At 29.7% G+C, this 18,339-nt stretch overlaps 1 protein-coding gene across 6 annotated transcripts in view; it reads left to right on the top strand.

Moving 5' to 3' along the window:
* The window catches only part of LOC122512820, a 415,571-nt gene that overhangs the window by 306,550 nt on the left and 90,682 nt on the right, over positions 1 to 18,339 (top strand). For all 6 annotated transcript variants that reach the window (XM_043628901.1, XM_043628916.1, XM_043628909.1 and 3 more), the window contains one exon: positions 11,532 to 11,641. In XM_043628901.1, the coding sequence (XP_043484836.1) occupies positions 11,532 to 11,641 (110 nt within the window). The remainder of the gene's footprint in view (positions 1 to 11,531; positions 11,642 to 18,339) is intronic.

Raw genomic sequence — 18,339 nt, 5'->3', positions numbered from 1 at the left:
GGGTAAACTTAAGCTCTTATCTTACTCTAGAAGCGTGCTGGCTAGAGATAGAATTGCCTCAAAGAGAATATAAGCGATCGATACTCAATGGCCCTTTGTCGAAGGATTAGCTCACGGGGTCTAGGCGAAGAGGAGAGGTGGTCTAAGAGGGTTATTCCTGTGAGAGGATGTTACATTCAACTCTCATCCTTGTTGCTACAGGAGAAATCCAAGACAGTCTCAAGAAATAAAATTCTTTTTTTTGGAATTTACTTTTCAAATTGATGACACCAGATTTTTCAATCTATAATGTGACCACATTAGATAGTGTGTCCACCTTAAGTGGATCATCTATTTATTGATATTTCTCCTCCTCAACAAAAAATAAATGTCTTCGACCAAATAAATCTAAATAAATCTAAATAAATTCATCATCAATTGAACCAAATGTCCAGTCAGTTGTCAGCTCATTATTTTTGGGTAAGAAAAATAAGCAAAAAAAGAATCTTTAAGTTTGTTGAATAAATGGTTCATAGACGCCGCCGACAGATGGCGCTCAAAGCGCCATCTGTCGGCGGCGTCTATGAACTATTATTGCTAAATAATCAAAGTTTGTATATAATAATTACTTTAAAAAATAAAATTAATAATAATAATAATAATAAATAAAAAATAAAATAATTACTTTAAAAAATGGACAAAGAAATCTAGAAAGCAGAAAAGAAAAACTGGGCTCGAACTGGGTCCGTAAATTCTGTAAAGGATCGAAAATTTGATTGAAGTCCGTAAAGGTCAGTTTTTTTTATAAAAAAGGTCCGTAATTTTATTGAAAAAAGACACGAAAAGTTCGTAAATTGTACGATATAATTTGAAGAATTTTAGAGAAATTTTATATAAATTATTTCTTCACAATAATTCAATTATTTCCATAAAAAATAAATTTCTTTTTGGGAATTCAATTATTTTTTCATAAATAATAAAACTCATTGAGGATTTTCAGTTATTTTCAATACAATTTTTATTGAATTCCTCGAAAAATATAATCTTCTGTCAATTACTTTTGTAAATAATAAAATTCTTTTTAAGGTACAAATAAAAACGAATTCTTTTTAAGGAATTCAATTATTTTCATAAATAATGCAATTTTAATAAAATTCCACGAAAAATGTAATTATTCTTAAAAATTTTATTATAATTCGTCATCAAAAGAATTCAATTATTTAAAAATTTATTGATAAAATTTTTTATGAGAATTCAATTTTCAGAAACATGCAATTATGTTTAAAAGTTTTTAAAAATTCTCGTCAAAATTTCAATTATGTTTAGAAATAATTAAATTCTTCTTCAAAATTCAATTATTTTGAAAAATTTTTCGAAAAATTTTAATAAAATTCTGGACAAAATTTTTAATTATTTTCAAAAATTTTCCTCTATTGAATGATTTTTAATATCTACTGCTTTAATAAAATTTTCCAAAAAAAGTCAATTATTTAAAAAAAAATATAATAAAAGTCTATGGAAACCTTTAATTATTTTCATAAAAGAATAAAAATTTCACAGGAATTCTATTATTTACCAATTTTTTTATAAGTTTCTTCGCAGTCATTCATCAATTATTTTCATAAATAATATAATTTTTACTGGGATTAAATTATTTTCATAAATAATTCATTTTTATTCGAATTTCTCGAAAATTGTAATTATTCTTAAAAATTTTATTAAAATTCGTCAAAAGAATTCAATTATTTAACAATTTATTGATAAAATTCTCTATGAGAATTCAATTTTAAGAAACATGCAATTATTCAATAAATTATTATTTTTATTTAAATAATTGAATTCTCATAGAATTTTCTAATAAAAATTGATTATAAAATAATTTTCAGTTGAAATTTAAAATAATAATTGAATTTTAAGAGCATTACAGCGTCAATTTTTAAGAATAATTGCATTTTGAAAAGGTTTCAAATTAAAATATTGGAAAATCTGAATTTTTTTATATTCTTAACAAACAATTCTGTGGAATAAATTTTTTTCAGAAAGTTTAATTGTGGATATTTTTTATATTATTTAAAGTTTTTATTTTCTAATATATATTTAATTGAAGAATTTACGAATAATTGAAATTTTCAAAAATTGAATTCTAAACAAACGAATTTGAAAATGCTCAAAGAACTTTTTTCAAAAATTGTTAAAAATAATTGATTTAAAGAAGAATTTTAGTTAAAAACACGAAAAAAAATTAATTTTGGAAAAGTTACAAATTATTGCAGAAATTCAATTGTTTTCAAGAGTTGGTAATAATATTCTTCGGAAAATTTAAATATTGTTTAAAAATAAAAAAATCTTCTCGGGGATTCAATTATTTTCACAAATACTAAAACTCATATTAGAATTTCAATTATTTTTAATACATATTTAATCGAATTTCTCTAAAAATATAATTATTCTTAAGAACTTTATTAAAATTCTTCGAATGAATTCAATTATTTAAAAATTTTTTCAAAAAATTCTTTATCGGAAGTGAATTTTAAGAAACATGGAATTATTCAATAAATTATTTATTTTTGTATTTAAATAATTCAATTCCAGTAGAATTTTCTAATAAAAATTGATTCAAAAATAAATTTCTGTTAAAATTTTAGTTAATAATTAAATATTAAAAGCAATATAGCGCGAATTTTGAGAAATAATTGAATTTTGAAATTAATTTTTTTGAACAAGTTTAATTTGAATTTTTTTTATATTATTTGAAGTTATTTTCATTTTTGGTCTGTAAAGTCCGTATTTTTAAATACTTTCACTGGTTCGAGCACTGAAGAAATAATAGTTGACTATGAATTAATTCACTGACGCTGTCGACAGATGGCGACAACGAAAATTTTTATTAGCCGAAAAAGTAGCTTATAGTAATCAGAAATTTTGTTTCACAATTGTATGAAAAAAATTGAGTTTGTAATTGTTTTGTAATCTTGTATTTAAATCGCGATTGAGTACAATTTACGCCATCTGTCGGTGGCGTCACTTAACTACATAGTAGAAAACACTCTCTAGAGTTTAAGAGAAACCTGCTTAATTGTCTGTCCATTCTTTAGATTATGACTAACAGTAAAAAGTAATCGAATTTAAAGTTTATCGACGCCATCTGCCGGTGGCGTCACTTAACTACACGGTGACAAATATTCTCTAGAATTTAAAGAAAAACTGCATAACTGTATGTCCATTCTTTCAATTAGGATTTAGACCTTTTGTTTCACTGGATGAAAATAAAAACTACGACGAGTTTTCATTACAATAACTTCATCCAGTTTTACAGAAATTAGACAGAAAAAATGGAGTGTCAACGTGTGGTTTTAGAGAGTGACAGAAAATGAACGTTTCCAACGCAATTGAAGCAATTAAGAGGATGATGATAAGGAGAGGGTTATGAACGCATTGAGGAACATTCACCTTCACAAGACCTGCATAATTTAGCGGCATAAATTAATACATCCCGGAAATCTAGGTTCTTCCCCACACCTCCTCTCTTCATGTCTGACACAATTAGGCAGAGATTAATTAAATCCATTTTACAATTCGTCGGTTTTCGTAAAGTTCGTCTTCCACTGTTTCTCCAATAGCAGCTCCATATCTCTTTTTAGCTAAAATTTACATAAGATTACTTTAAACAATTATTCTTTCTTTCTCTATTATTCAATATTCCGCGGAATTCAAAAATAATTTTTACCTCCATTTTTACAAAAAAAAAAGTAATTCCAAAAATCTTTTATTTAAATACCGATTTGGAACAATTATATATACCATTAAAGCAATCAAGCATCCAATTAGATTTTTATCTTTTTCACCGAGCGAAGTTAATTGTCCTGATAATGATCAGGCGTCGGGGTTTCACAATAATGAGCACCCCCCCCTCGATTTCATTGTTGGCTTTGCATGTAATTGTAAATGCGCGTGATTAGCAATTACGTATCTAGAATAAGAGAATTCATTAACAATCACTATTCAGATTGACGTAAATTGGAAAATTTGTGTCCCTGTCAAAATCTCCTGTTCGTTAAACTTTTGGCAAACGTTCTCACTATATTAAATGTCCAATTTTGCCAATTGGGAAAAATGGTATTTTTTTTGTTAAGGAACTGAAAGAAAAATTATGTTTTTATTCCGAATTTATTCGTTCGAGTGGAAAATATTTTTTTTTGTCTAAGACTATAGGAGAGAGGCAGTTTCTTAATTAAACCATTATGCGTTATGGCGAAAGCTTTTATTGGCAAAGAAGGCAGATGGAGGAAAAGGAGGAGGAGAAGCTCTGGCATGTAAATTTGCGATAATAGCGAGGGATGCTCTGTCCCCTAACCCCACCTCTAACTCGGTCTTTATGAGTTAATAACTTGGGTTATCGGGAAATCCACCTTAGCTGTCTGTTTCCTTCCCTTTACAAGTCCTTCAATGTTGTCTTCCAGTATTATTGTCCTCCGAATATAATTTCTATACATTTGAAGTTTAAATGCAAAATCCAAGACAAAATTTCAATTATTTACGATTTTGCAAATTGAAATTCTTGTTTCGATTTAATTAAATTAGTTCAATGACGCTTCCGATAGGTGGTGCTATTGTCTCCCACGGTTGAAATAGTTCAACAAAAGAAATTGCGACAATAATTAATTCTTTAGTTCACCGACGCCATCGCTAGGTGGCGGGACCTCCAGGCTTCATATAGAAGCTTTGTTACAATTATTCAATTTGAATTTGAATATAAATAGATCGAGGAAGATAGATTTTTTCGTCTTTTCAGAACACGAGGTTTGTATATTGAATTCGTGTTTCTTGTTTGGCATCAGTAGAGTGCAGTGATGTATATAATTGACTTCTTTCCGTTCTGCCTATTGGCTCAATCGTTGCATACGACAGCCAAAAAAAAATAATGTCGACGTTGCTACGTCTATTTTGCTATAATCATTTTTAACGAGCATCGATATTGGGATTCCCAGACACATTGTCCAGGTCGCTATTATGACCACGGTCTATAAACTTCGACAAGCTCTCCTATTACGAACTCGCGTGGGAATTTCACATTGAAGCCCTCTTCCCTCTAACTCTCTAAACCTCTCTGTCTCTCTCCCTCTCTTTTCCTCCAAAACCCACCTATCCCTCTCCCACTCTCTCTCTCTATTCCTCTTTCTCTCACTTGCAAATGTAGGTACACATAAACCTGGAACGCACGTATCCCTTTCTGAATTTCCACCTCGGCGCTTCTGAATTTTCCAGTACTCAAGCCAAGTGGACGACTCGGACGTGATTTTCCCTCAATGAGATGGTCACTTTTTGCATTCAGTCTTCCTTTGCAAAAAAAAAAAAATTGAAATAAAAATTCCTCTGGAATATCAAAGTTGATGCACACTTTAAAAATGTGCTCTGAATTCTCAAAAAGAGAATTCTTTGAGAGGAAAAAATTTAATCAAATAGTTGCTGGAATTGTTGACATTTTGATAATTACTGTGTAAAGTCGATTAGTGTTTCTTTTTGAAGTTGAAAATTGACTGGAAAATGTTATACAAAATTAAACTCATAGTTATCTTACAATTAGTCTTACAGTAATAGTTATATAATCGGTTTTCTTTAAACCGCCATCTGTCGGTGGCGTCACTGAACTAAAGCTGAGTTTCCACTCTTGTTACACTCATTGGTCAAAACAAAAGTGACATCTCTCGATAGCGTCACTGAACTAATTCAATAAATTTCTTTTCCCTCTTAATAGTAAATTATAAACTTTACACAAGGAAGAAAAGGATTAAAATATCTTTTACCATCTTCTAAGAAAGGTAAAAATATATTTCTATCCTTTTCTCTCTCATTTTAATAAATAAATGCATATTTCTTTCTACATAACTAAATTACTATGTAAAGTCAGTTAGTGTTTCTTTTAAAAGTTAAAAATTGACTAAAAAATATAAAAAACTAAACTTAAAATAAATTTCGCAATTATTAACAATAGTTGTGTAAACGGTTCTCTTTAAACCGCCATCTGTCGGTGGCGTCAGTGAACTTAAGCTGAGTTTCCACTCTTGCTACACTCATTGGTCAAAACAAAAGTGACATCTCTCGATAGCGTCACTAAACTAATTGAATAAATATTTCTTTTTTGTCTAAATAGTAAATTATAAACATTAGACAAGAAAGAAAAGGATAAAAATAACCTTTACCTTCTTCTAAGAAAGGTAAAAATATATTTCTGTCCTTTTCCCTCTCATTTTAATAAATAAGTAAATTGTTCTTTGTACAGAACTAAATACACCCTCCAAAAGAAATGCTGCCACTAGAGAGGAAACTATTCTCGTTCTTTTTTCTGACCAGTTTGTCTCTCTCTCTCTCTCTCTCTCTCTCTTTTCCTCTTTAAATCCCTCGATAAATCTGGCCGAGCAGTTTAAGCGATTCTAACCGTAGGAGCTCTCTCCATTGGGCGTCCATATTATTGGACAACGATATCGTGTTTCTTATTTTTCCCTCTGTTAACTAACAGCTTTGAAAAAAAATTTTATTTATCACACAATCTATTATATTTTGATTAATTTTTCGATTTTTTTCTGCAATGAGAAGGAAAAAATGTCTATTTTTTTCTTCTCATTTCAGAAAAAAAATCTTAAGTATTTTACAGGAAAAAAAATCTCTACATGACCATTGAAACGTAGGTTGATGTTGGTTAGTGATTAGTATATTAGAGAATGCTACATCTGCATTTGGATCTAGATTTTTGGTGTAAAATTGCCTGCAAAATCCTGGCAGAAATTTTTGCATTTGTGTGTGTGTGTGTGTCTGGGTGTAATAAAGCGATGGCAGTTTATAAAGAGTCACGGGTGAAAAATCACTGCACACTGTGGTTGAAATGCACTTCGTCATGATGCTGGACACAAACGGTGTGTACTGTGCGTAAAGTGTTATATAGTTTAAAATTAACGTTACCCCCACGTAATATAGCAGCTTTGGTTTTGAGATAAAAAGCAAAGGAACCATCTCGGCGACGATCATCGAATGTTTTGTTCCAATTCTGTGGCCATTATACCATATATAATATTGTTCTCTCCACCCCTAAGCCCCATACCCCAGTTTCCCTTTAACGTATATTGGTTTTGCTTCCACCGAATCAACGAACCGAGTTTTCCCATCTATATATACTATATTTTCTTGTCTACCTAAACTATATATATATCTCATTTCAACTCAATTTTCCTCTATTATCTTCCGCACTAATCATAAAAAATATTGAACAAAAAAGTTCCGTTAATTTTCCTTACCCAATGGAAAAAAAAGTATTAATCTTGGAAGATTTTCTGTTTTTGTGGTTAACAGACGCCAACGACAGATGGCGTACTGGGCAGTTAATCTCATCCTATAGAGGAAATAAAAAAAGTTTTTAGTGTACTTCTTACTGTTATTAATGCTCGAAATATCGAGCAAATAATTCTGTGGAATTTTTTTTCAAGTCTAGAAAATGTTTTTCGCTTTGTAGTTAACTGACGCCAGCAGTAGATGTCGCATTTTACTTCTTATACAATGCGTCATGATTTGCATACCTTTTTGATGACCGTGTCATTTCTACCATTATTTTATTAGTTCGTGGCCAAATTATATACGGGTGCATGCAAATAAAAATTCTTCCCGTAGTTAACTGACGCTATCGACAGATGGCGTTCTAAATATTTTATACATTATTGACTGAAAATGGTCTAAATTTTAAAATTAACTTTTATGAATCTACTGTAGCTACAAGTCTTTCTACCATTTTTACAAAAATTTGAAGCAATTTTTGTAGTTACCTGACGCCGTCGATAGATGGCGCATTGAGTAAATTTTATCTGTTCCTAAAGGTCAACGTACACATTTCGTTTGTATAAGTTACTCTTCTATCTCATTCTTTCTATTTACAAATTAGATCTACTTTTTGTAGTTAACAAGAATTTTTGTTATAATTACCTTCCCTTACTTTTGTGCCTTTAAAATTGAGATAAAAAAAAGGAAGAATCGAAAAAGGGTTTAAAATAAATCGAAACAAAGTAATTAATATCTATAACATATTTAGTTAACCGACGCCAGCGAGAGATGGCGCACCAACCCTTTTTGCATTCCAGACTTCCGTGTTAAATTGCACAACAACAAAAAAAAGCATAAATTATCGAAAAATATTTTTACGATCAAATTTCGTGTGCCGCTTTTTCTTTATCGAGTAAATATTTCGTAATACAGTCGAGAATATGAAATTTCCATTATGTAAATAGGCTATTTCAATTTTCTGGTCTTGTATCTTAGATCCGTCGTAAAAACAATTTCGAGGGTATTGTTAAACGTAGAGGGAGGATGGTATAAAGAATCGCTGACTGTCGATGTCGTTTAAACTTGAGTGCATAAAAGGAATAGAGGACCATCTTGGTAGAAATTTCCCCAGGATCTTGGTTACCCATGTTGCTCCTCTCTCTCTCTCTCTCTGTCTCTCTCTTAGCTAAGGTTCCTCTTCAAACTAGTTTACCCTGAGTCCGGGCAATTTTCCGGACTCGCTCGAGGTTCATAAAATTTATGCCAGCATTTTGCGAGCTTTATACCGACTTCCATATCTATATGCTCGAATATATTTAGTTTATGTACGTACTCACGTACTCGGGGAAGCTTCATCTGTGGCACTTGTGTGTTGACTTTGTTAGCGGACACACAAGTGTACACACTCTCTCTCGTTTACTTCATGTGCTATCCTGTTCAGTAGCGGGGGAGAAATAGTCTATTCAGGCAGTGGCGCAACTAAACTAATGTTGCAAGCTTTTAATGGTAGGACGGGCTGTTAAAAATCATTATAATTTTACAACCCTATGAAGATTAAAATATTTATCGTGCGAGACGAGTAATTTTCTGATTGAACTTTAGAGATAAAAAAAAACTCCTCTTAAATTTGATATATCAAAAAAAAATGTTATTATTTTCAATAATAGGATTTTAATAAGAACGAATTTTAATATTAAGGGATTGAGAAAGGGGATCTCGCACAGGACAGAAAGAGACCATTGTCCGTCAGTGATCAGATTTAACGATAATGCCACATAATTAGATTCTACCGCTAATTCCGCGTTAGCAATCAAGGCATTATCAACGCTCGTAATTACCGACCAAAATTACCTGTTCTCTACAAATATCTCCATCTCCGTTTCTCTATACCCTTATCGCTCGCTTTACGGTCACGAGGTTTCATATAGATATATATATATATATATATGTATGTATATAATACGTCCCTTCGATCTTCCTGCACCAACCACAATTTTCTTTCCAGTGTTGCCGGGTCATTCCAGAACTGAAATAGCTTCTGGATTTCATTCTACAGTCTTCCAAAATTGAATTTCACTTTCTTTCTATAAATGCACTTTTTTTTGTCCACGTGAAACTTAATTCGCTTTCGTCACTATTCCCCAGTGGGAGAAGTCTAGAGAAAATCGAACACGTCTTTCGAGTTATTGCATTTTCCAACATCCAACTCTTGTCTCTACATGTTTCACTAAAAAAAGAAAAGGGGACAACAAAGAAACAATCAACTTTTCTAATCGCGTCGCAGTGGCGCCTCCAAGCGCGAGCGTCAGTGAACTAATTCCTTTTGCCAACACCGAGAGATTGAATTTCAACATTCGGATAATTATAAATCATAACGAAATGTCTTGTAATCTATTGAGAATGTTTCCCTACAAAGTGCACCTTCTCTCGCGCTCTAATTGAATTATAAACGCGTTTCCAATCCTAATCCGCGTATTGCGGCTGACACCTTCCGTCGAGGCTCATTAACCTACTCTACATCAAGGCTTTCTAATTACCAGATTATTACTCTAATGACGCCAAAAGTCACACATATCTATAAACATAAGAAAATTAGTAAATACTCCCAATTTTTACATTTTGCCCTAGAAACTAAATTCCATTATTAAAATTCAATGAATTAGATTTTTAAAAAATGTAATTCCCCTAGGCTATTTTATTTCTAATTAAATAAAATCTGACTATATTAACTTTTTTTCCCCTTGGGGAAATTGTGAAAAAGAAACATGTTCTTATATCTTTGCTCGTCGGTCAATGTCGCGAGCAATGCCCTAATAAAAATTGTTTTTTGAAAGCATCCGCTTATCAGAGGTGGTTCTTGTTCTTCGTTTTACCTTTTTGGGTGAGAGGATCGATGTCGACATCAAGGCATTTGGCCATTAAGTCTCTTCTGATATCGTGGACTTGGCAGAAAGAAAAAAATTGTTGAAACGATCAATCTTGTACGAGTCGATGCTGTCGTGTTAAATGACAAGCGCATCCTACAAATGGGAGGATTTTAAAATGTATTACAAATTAAGTATATAAATATAAAAAAAGTTAACAGAATAGTTAACAGAATGCATTTCGTTAATTTGAAAATAATTTTCAATTTGGAAAGAAGGAAATGTTAACGATTAGTACACTGACGCTTCCGACAGAGGGCAGGTGTGAAACTCAAAATCGTCAACTGTATTAACAAACAGTCTATGATAAAATTAAAGGAAAAAAAGTAATCAAAAAGTATTCAAGAAAAAGAACCATTAAATTGATTCACTTTACTATTCATCAATCTAACTAGATAACGTAAAATTAAAATCGTTAATCGTTTCACAAAATTTTCAAAATAATTGTTCCCCTTTTCTAAACTTCCAAATTAAGTCTTTTGTTTTTCAATTCTTTTGGTCCAATGGACGTTTTTAGATCTTTCAGAAAAAAATTACTGAAATTAGTACACAGACGCCACCGACAGAGGGCAAACATAAAAAATTCTAAAAATCCCAGAAGTTAATAATCAATCATTTTAATTTAATTGTTAAATATATAAAAAGCGTCGATACAGGCACTAGTGACTTTAAAAATTAACAGCTCGTGACATTCTGTGATGGCGTGGATATAGAAAATATTTGAGTGAGAAAGATAGTGATATCTGCTCAACTTTTTCTCTTACATGGTTTTCCATAGTCGGCGAAGCTTTTAAGCAACTTTAAAATTGTTTTCTCGTTAAACATAACCAAATTGTTAATAATTCATGATCAGAAATTTACTTAAAATGAAAGGGAAGAAAGATAACTATAGTTAAAAATTGAATTCATTCCTCTATCTACAGCAAGTGGTTTAAAATCTTATTTCTTTGGAAATCATTTAGCTTGTAAATAATGAAATTCAATTAATTACTTTAACTTAGAAATTCACCTATGTACAAAGAGAGAGAACGTGGAAAATAATTTATTGGTTTAGTTCACTGACGCTGTCGATAGAGGGAAACACGTCTAATTTCTTTAGAAGTTATTCATTTTATAGTATTGTTTATAATTAAAGTATTTAGTATTGTTTATAGTTAAACAATAATTAATTAATTAAATTAAACAAATCAATTGAGAAGTTCATCTAAAAAGAGAGAAAACGTAGGAAATAATTTATTGGTTTAGTTCACAGACGCCACCACCAGGTGGCTATAAAAAATTAACCTAAAGAAAATAATAATTCTGTAACGTTTTTGCTTTCAGGGAGTAGTGAAGAGTCGAGAACGGGAGCTGGAGATCCCGGAAAATTAGGCGTTAAAAAATCAAGGCCAAAAGCATCCTCGCCAAATCGGCAAGGTCCACAACAGTGCCAAGTGAGTAAAAATGAGAAATTTCCAATCACTTTTTCCAAATTATCGCTAAAAATATTTGATAAATAAAAAATAAATGAAAATAATTATGCCAAATTAAGAATGATAATCCAACGTGATTAAATGTTACACTATAAAATCTTATCGATTTTGTAAAAAAAGAAAATTGTTAAATTCTTTTTTCTATACTGTGAAAAAAGGATAGAATTAATTTTCCAAATTCTGTATAGGACACTCCGGACGAGTGAATTAGAGGTTTGACTATTTGACCACAAAAGCCAGCTTTCAAAAATTGCGCAGAAAACTCACAAATTTCAGCTGTCGTCGAAACTGTATTCGCACCTACCCCCCCCCCCCCCCCCCTCTCCCCATTTCATTGTTGAACGGTTGCAAAGTCATTGGAAAGTTAACGAGTCTGACCTATTTTCCAACATTTTCACACCTATTATTCCCAATATTTTATTTTCATCAAAAAAAAAAAAAAAATGTTTACTCTTCATAAAGCGATGACATATTATTTTAACTCTATTTATGAGGAAATAAAACAATTTTTTTCCTTTTCTGTTCTAAATAAATCATTAAAAAATTTGTTGTATTTTAATTGTACTAACAAATTTCTCCTTTAGAGTTCGTTAAACCAAATTTAATAATTTCATAAACTTGTAGCAGTTAGTTTGATGATTGCTCACGTTGTGCAAACTCCATATGCGGACATTTCCCCTATCAAAACAAAACGTCAAAGGGTTTATAAATTCGACAAGCAAATGAATATAATATTGAGATAGAATTTAGGAGGTGAGAGAAAAGATTTCTAGTTTTCGGAAGAATTTTTTTTTTTGTAAACTAACTAATTAAGGAAACTAACTAACTAACTAATTTAGGAATTGTAGGAATGAGTAAGAGAAGGATAGGTGGTCACTCTGATGTGACGCATGCGCAGTTGATTCCAAGGTTGGGAAAAAAATCAGGTGCTCTGCGCACTAGAACGATTTTTTTTTCTCTGCGCATATAATACTTTAGCAACTTTATAATTGAGAAAGGAGGATTATTAATTCAAGTTTATTTTCACCGTGCGGTTACACAGTCTGTAATGGTCAGTTTGTCATTATTGTAATTTGTCAGGGTTTGTATATAACTACTTGTGAATCCTTGACCAAATATTTGATTCCTGCTCCTCGGCAAACTAAGACCCTCTCAAAAGGGGGCTAATGCTTTTGCAGCGTCTGGCTATTTTCGTTTGCCTAAACAAATTTGTGTTAGGAGCCAATTAAAAGTCAATTCAGAGAGACAAATTTGAGCTCAAAGATCCACAAATTCATTTCTACAATTTCTTTAAATCATTTAACTTTTTAAAGCTGCTAATTTTCCAAAACAGCATCTTGATAATCACCGACTCATTGAAAAAAAAGGAGAATTAATAATTACCTTTTTTCCCATTCAGGAAAAATTATTCCAGATAGAGAAATATTTTCCCCTTTTTCCTCCTTGTGGCACTTTTCCTATTCCCAAATCAATTTTACAAAAAAAAAAAAAAAACACAGGAATATTTCGAGAGCAGGAAACCAAAATCGTAAAACATTGAATGCACTCTAATAAATTCCACCCTCACTCACTCTCTCTCTCTCTCTCATGATAAATTTGAATCCCAAATGCATCGCATTCCTTCCACTCCAAATGGCAGGAAAAAAAGGGAAGCCTCTTTCGTCAGGAAAGCCACAAACACAATGTTTATCATTCCCCATCCACACACCTCACTCTTCTTTTTTTCTGTAAAGTCGCTCATTGTTCTTCTCAACGGTATAAAAAGTGCTGTAAGAGAGAGAGAGAGAGAGAGAGAGAGAGAGAGAGAGAAAGGAAAAAAGAAAAGAAATACTATAAAAAAAAGAAGATGTCCCGAAGGAAAGGTTTACGCACGTTGGACGCAGTGGATAACGACGATCGTGACCCACTTTAACAAGAACAATGCAACTCTCAAGCATCTTTCAACAACGTCGTCGTCGTCGTCGTCGGCTCGTGTTTAAGCTTGGGATATACTATATAGCTATGGGCAAAGGGACACGAGTACACAAGTACCTGTAAAGCAAAAGCACTGTTGAATATTCAACTCAAGGTTCTCGAATCTACACTCCAGCCATGCCTGAACGCAGTATCCGGTAGTTTTCTTGTTAATATTGTACTAAATTTAGAAGCATCTTTTTTTTTAAAGAAATAATGTGATGAGGAAAGTCAAATAGATATTTAATTATAATCATTTTGAACCCTTAATAGATTTTTATCCCATTTTACCATTTGTATGGTTAGGGAGTTATTTTTTCCGTATTAATAATTGGCGAAAATTTTTGATACTTAAGCACACTCGGTAGCATAGGATAATATAACAATTAATTGATTATTAAAATCGACAAGAGGATTTAATTTCTCTTCTGGGGAGTTTTTGTTTGGACAATTAGTTCACAGACGCTTCCTGCAGATGGCGCCAGTTTTTTTTATTTTTTTCGTGAACTGCCCAACCCTGCTGAACGATTTTTTAAATTTTTTCCTAACTGCCCAACCCTGCTGAACGATTTTTGAAATTTTTTCCTAACTGTCCAACCTTGCTGAATGAAATTTTCGTAAATTTCAATAAACAAGGTTGCGCTCCTAACTATTTCATTTTTAAAACTTTAGACATTTGCTTTTTCAAGGATTTTCTGAATTTATAATATTTTAGTGGAATATTCTTTATCGGGGTTGCCAAAAATATTTAATTTTATTTTTTCCTGCTTTACAGACAAAATTTTCAATTTTTCCCTCACCCTAAAGAATATTCTGATTCAATCTAAAAATTATGAGATACTCAAACGAGTCAAAGACTCTTCATGTTTTGAAATAATTAAAATTAACATAAAATTATTCAAAAAAAAAGTTAATTATTTACAAAAATCCTTCGCGAGAATTCAATTATTTTTGCAAGTAGTAAAATTTCTCAAAAAAAAATTCAATTATTTAAAAAAAATGTAATAAAACTCGTTGCAAGAATTAAATTATTTTCATAAATAATAAATCGATTATTCGGTAATTCATTCTTAAATCAATTGTTATTAGAAAATTCTAGAAGAATTAAATCACTAAAATTAAAAAATAAATAATTTATTGAATAATTGAATGTTTGTTAAAATTTAATTCTCATAAAGAACTTTATTAACAAATTTTTAAATAATTGAATTCTTTTAAAAAATGTTAATAAAAATTTTAAGAATAATCACATTTGTCGAGGAATTTGATTAAAATTTTATCAAAAATAATTAAAATTTTACAATGAGTTTTATTATTTATGAAAATAATTAAAATTTTCCTTAAGAATTTTATTAAAATTGTATTAAAAATAATTGAATTTCTGTGAAATTTTGACAAGAATTTTATTAAAATTATGTAAATAATTGAATTTTGAAGAAGAATTTTATTATTTATAAAGATAATTGAAATTTTGACGAGAATTTTTTTTTAAATTTTTGAACATAGTTGAATTTCTGTAAAAATTTTATAACTTATAAAAATAATTGAATTGTTTCGAAGAAATTTATTCAAAATTTTGTAAATAATTGGATTCCTGTGAAATTTTGCCAAGAATTTTATTAAAATTTTGTAAATAATTGAATTTTGAAGAAGAATTTTATTATTTATAAAGATAATTGAAATTTTGACGAGAATTTTTTTTTAAATTTTTGAACATAATTGAATTGCTGTGAAAATTTTATAACTTATGAAAATAATTGAATTGTTTCGAAGAAATTTATTCAAAATTTTGCAAATAATTGAATTACCCGTAAAATTTTGCTTAGAATTTTATTAAAATTTTGTAAATAATTGAATTTTGAAGAAAAATTTTATTATTTATAAAGATAATTGAAATTTTGACGAGAATTTTTTTTTTTAATTTTTTAACATAATTGAAATTCTGCGAAGAATTTTTGAAGTTTTGAAAATAATTGAATTTCTGAAATCATTTGTAACTTTTCCAAAATTCAATTTTTTTCAGTGTTTTTAACTAAAATTCTTCTATCAATCTAGTATTTTGGAAAATTGTAAAAAATTATTCATTAAATAATTTATACCTAAGTCATAATTTTTGTGACAGTTCTTAAAAAATTAAGTTATTTGAAAAGAAATTATTGTAAGTTACAGAAAAAATTGAAGATTTTGTATTAAAATTTATTTTAATAAGAAACGAGAAATATATTTTTTGCTTTAAAAATTTGCTAAATAGTTCACTGACGCGTTCGTCAGATGGCTCCACATCGACTTTTATTATTTTTCTCAAAGATCAAATATAATTTAAATTTAATGCGATAGACAAACTGGACGCTTCAATAAATTTACTTAAATTAATTTTAAACCTTTTAAAATTTATTCTTTTTAATGAATTTTGATATAATATTTTAAAGATCTCAAACTTTTGTTATTGAGAAACATTTTTCTTGCATTAATTTCTATTAAAAGACATAATTAAGAAGAAAGAAAGGTATTTTGATTTAAAAATTCGTTGAATAGTTTAGTGACGCGTTTGCCAGGTGGCGCCACATCGACTTTGGAACTTATACGTCATGAACAAAAAAAATTTTGATAGTTGTGTCATGACTTTTGAAAATGACGTAAAACCGGAAGGAAAGTATTATTAATCTTAATCTTTTAACCGCATTGGATTTAAATTACATTTTTGTCTTAACAAAAATGTAATTTTAATCCAATGCGGTTAAAAAATGTTTATTGTAACTAATCCTCAATAGATTCTGAATCAGGAATGTCATCGAAATTCTTTTTCTAGAGTTTGTTTAAAAAATTAGTTCACAGACGCCGTCGACAGATAGCGCTTTGAATACATTTAATAACAGTGGAATTTAATTCTCTTGTAAAGAAATAAATTTTTATTTAATTACTACATAAATATTTGACATTTAAAAATTCTAAAAACAATTACCAGTATTTTTCAAACATTGAAAAGAATCTAACTAAAGTATTTTAAAAATTTTATAGCTCAGAGAAAATGTGAGCAATTCTAAGCCCTCTCCCTTCTCGGTTCTTTTTTCAACAAAGAACAAAAATGTTGTTCTCTATTGAAGTTCGTTTTTCATTTGTTTCCGAATAATTTCAAGGTATGCGGGAAATGTACGAGTAGAACGTTATCTCGGAATTTGAGATTTGGATCGATTCCTGGGTAAGTTTAGAATTCAGGGTGGAGATCCTGTGTTGTTAGAGGTTCATTACGACTCGTGTCCTTCGAACTATTCCAGGAAGTCGCTTGGCGAACTAGCACCGAGGACATTGTTCTGTTTGATGTTGGAAAAGGGAACACTCGACGAAGCTAACTATATGTCTCACCCTCTCTTTCTCTTTCTCACTCGACCTTCCTTCTCTTTTGCCAATCGTGGACGAGGTTGTGGTTAGTTTGACAGAACTAGAATCAGGAAGAAAATGGGTGGTACTCTCTCCTCTCTCACTCTCTCTTTCTCTCTCTCTCTCTTTCTCTCTCTTTCTCGAGGGAGAGAGAATGAAACCGAGAAAATAGAGAAGCCACTCTAAATTCGGATGGTTAATTACTAAATTCAATTCCCTTGCCAAGCGTTGAATCCTCTAACTACAGTAATTGACGAATTCTCTCAAAGTCACATTTGACAATCGAATAGTACATCAAAACTGTAGTTTTCCTTTTTCGTTTATACATCTTTAATTCTGTTGTTTAGTAGCAATTCTCAAATTCATGAAACGACAAAAATATTTAAAAACCTGAAAAATTATATTATTTTAACTGTGGTCATAATCTGTTGAACTATTGTCAATGACAAAAATACCAGGCTTCGCACTCATCTACTAAAACCTACTATTTACTACTTTTTTTACGTTATGCTACTATTTGAGTACTTTTTTTAGATTTCAGCCACTAAAAGCTACTATTTTTGTTTTTTTTTAAGAATTTCGACTACTTTAAATTCGCTAATTCTAAAATTAAAAAACAATTCTCAAAAATTATAATCAAATTCTTTAAAATGATTCAATTATTTTCAAAAAATATTCGAAATTCAATTATTTTCAACATCAACTGTTTTCATAAAATTTCGCAAAAGAATTCAATTATTTTAAACAAAAATTGATAAAATTCATCCAAAATTCAATTATTTTCACAAATATAGTAAAACTCATCAAAGAATTTCAATTATTTTTTTTAATACTATTATAATTTAATTAATCGAAAAATTCAATTATTTTTACAAATAAAATATTCCACAAGAATTCAATTATTTAAAATGAAATTTTCATAATATTTGTTATATTTCGAAAAAATTAATTATTTTAAAACAATGTTTATTAAATTCTTGTAAAGAATTCAATTATTTTCAAAAAATAACAAAATTTTTCCCAGATATTCAATTCTTTTTTAAACATTTTAATAAAATTTTTCGCAATAATTCAATTATTATAAATAATAAAATTCTTCTCAGAAATTGAATTATTTTCGAAAATTTTGATAAAATTATTAGCAAATATTCAATTATTTTTATAAGTAATAAAAATCATGGCATAGGATTTCAATTATTTTTAATACAATTTTAGAGAAATTGATAAAAAATGTAATTATTCTGCAAAATTTAATTTCAATTCCACGAAAAAATTAATTATTTCAAAAAAATTTTTTTTTTAATTTTCTGAAAGAATTCAATTATTTA

This window comes from Leptopilina heterotoma, unplaced genomic scaffold (genome assembly GCF_015476425.1).
Source record: "Leptopilina heterotoma isolate Lh14 unplaced genomic scaffold, ASM1547642v1 Lhet_1, whole genome shotgun sequence".
In the NCBI taxonomy this organism is placed as follows: Eukaryota; Metazoa; Arthropoda; class Insecta; order Hymenoptera; family Figitidae; genus Leptopilina; species Leptopilina heterotoma.
Note: the sequence above shows the minus strand (reverse complement) of the source record. Positions and strands in the feature narration are given on the sequence as shown.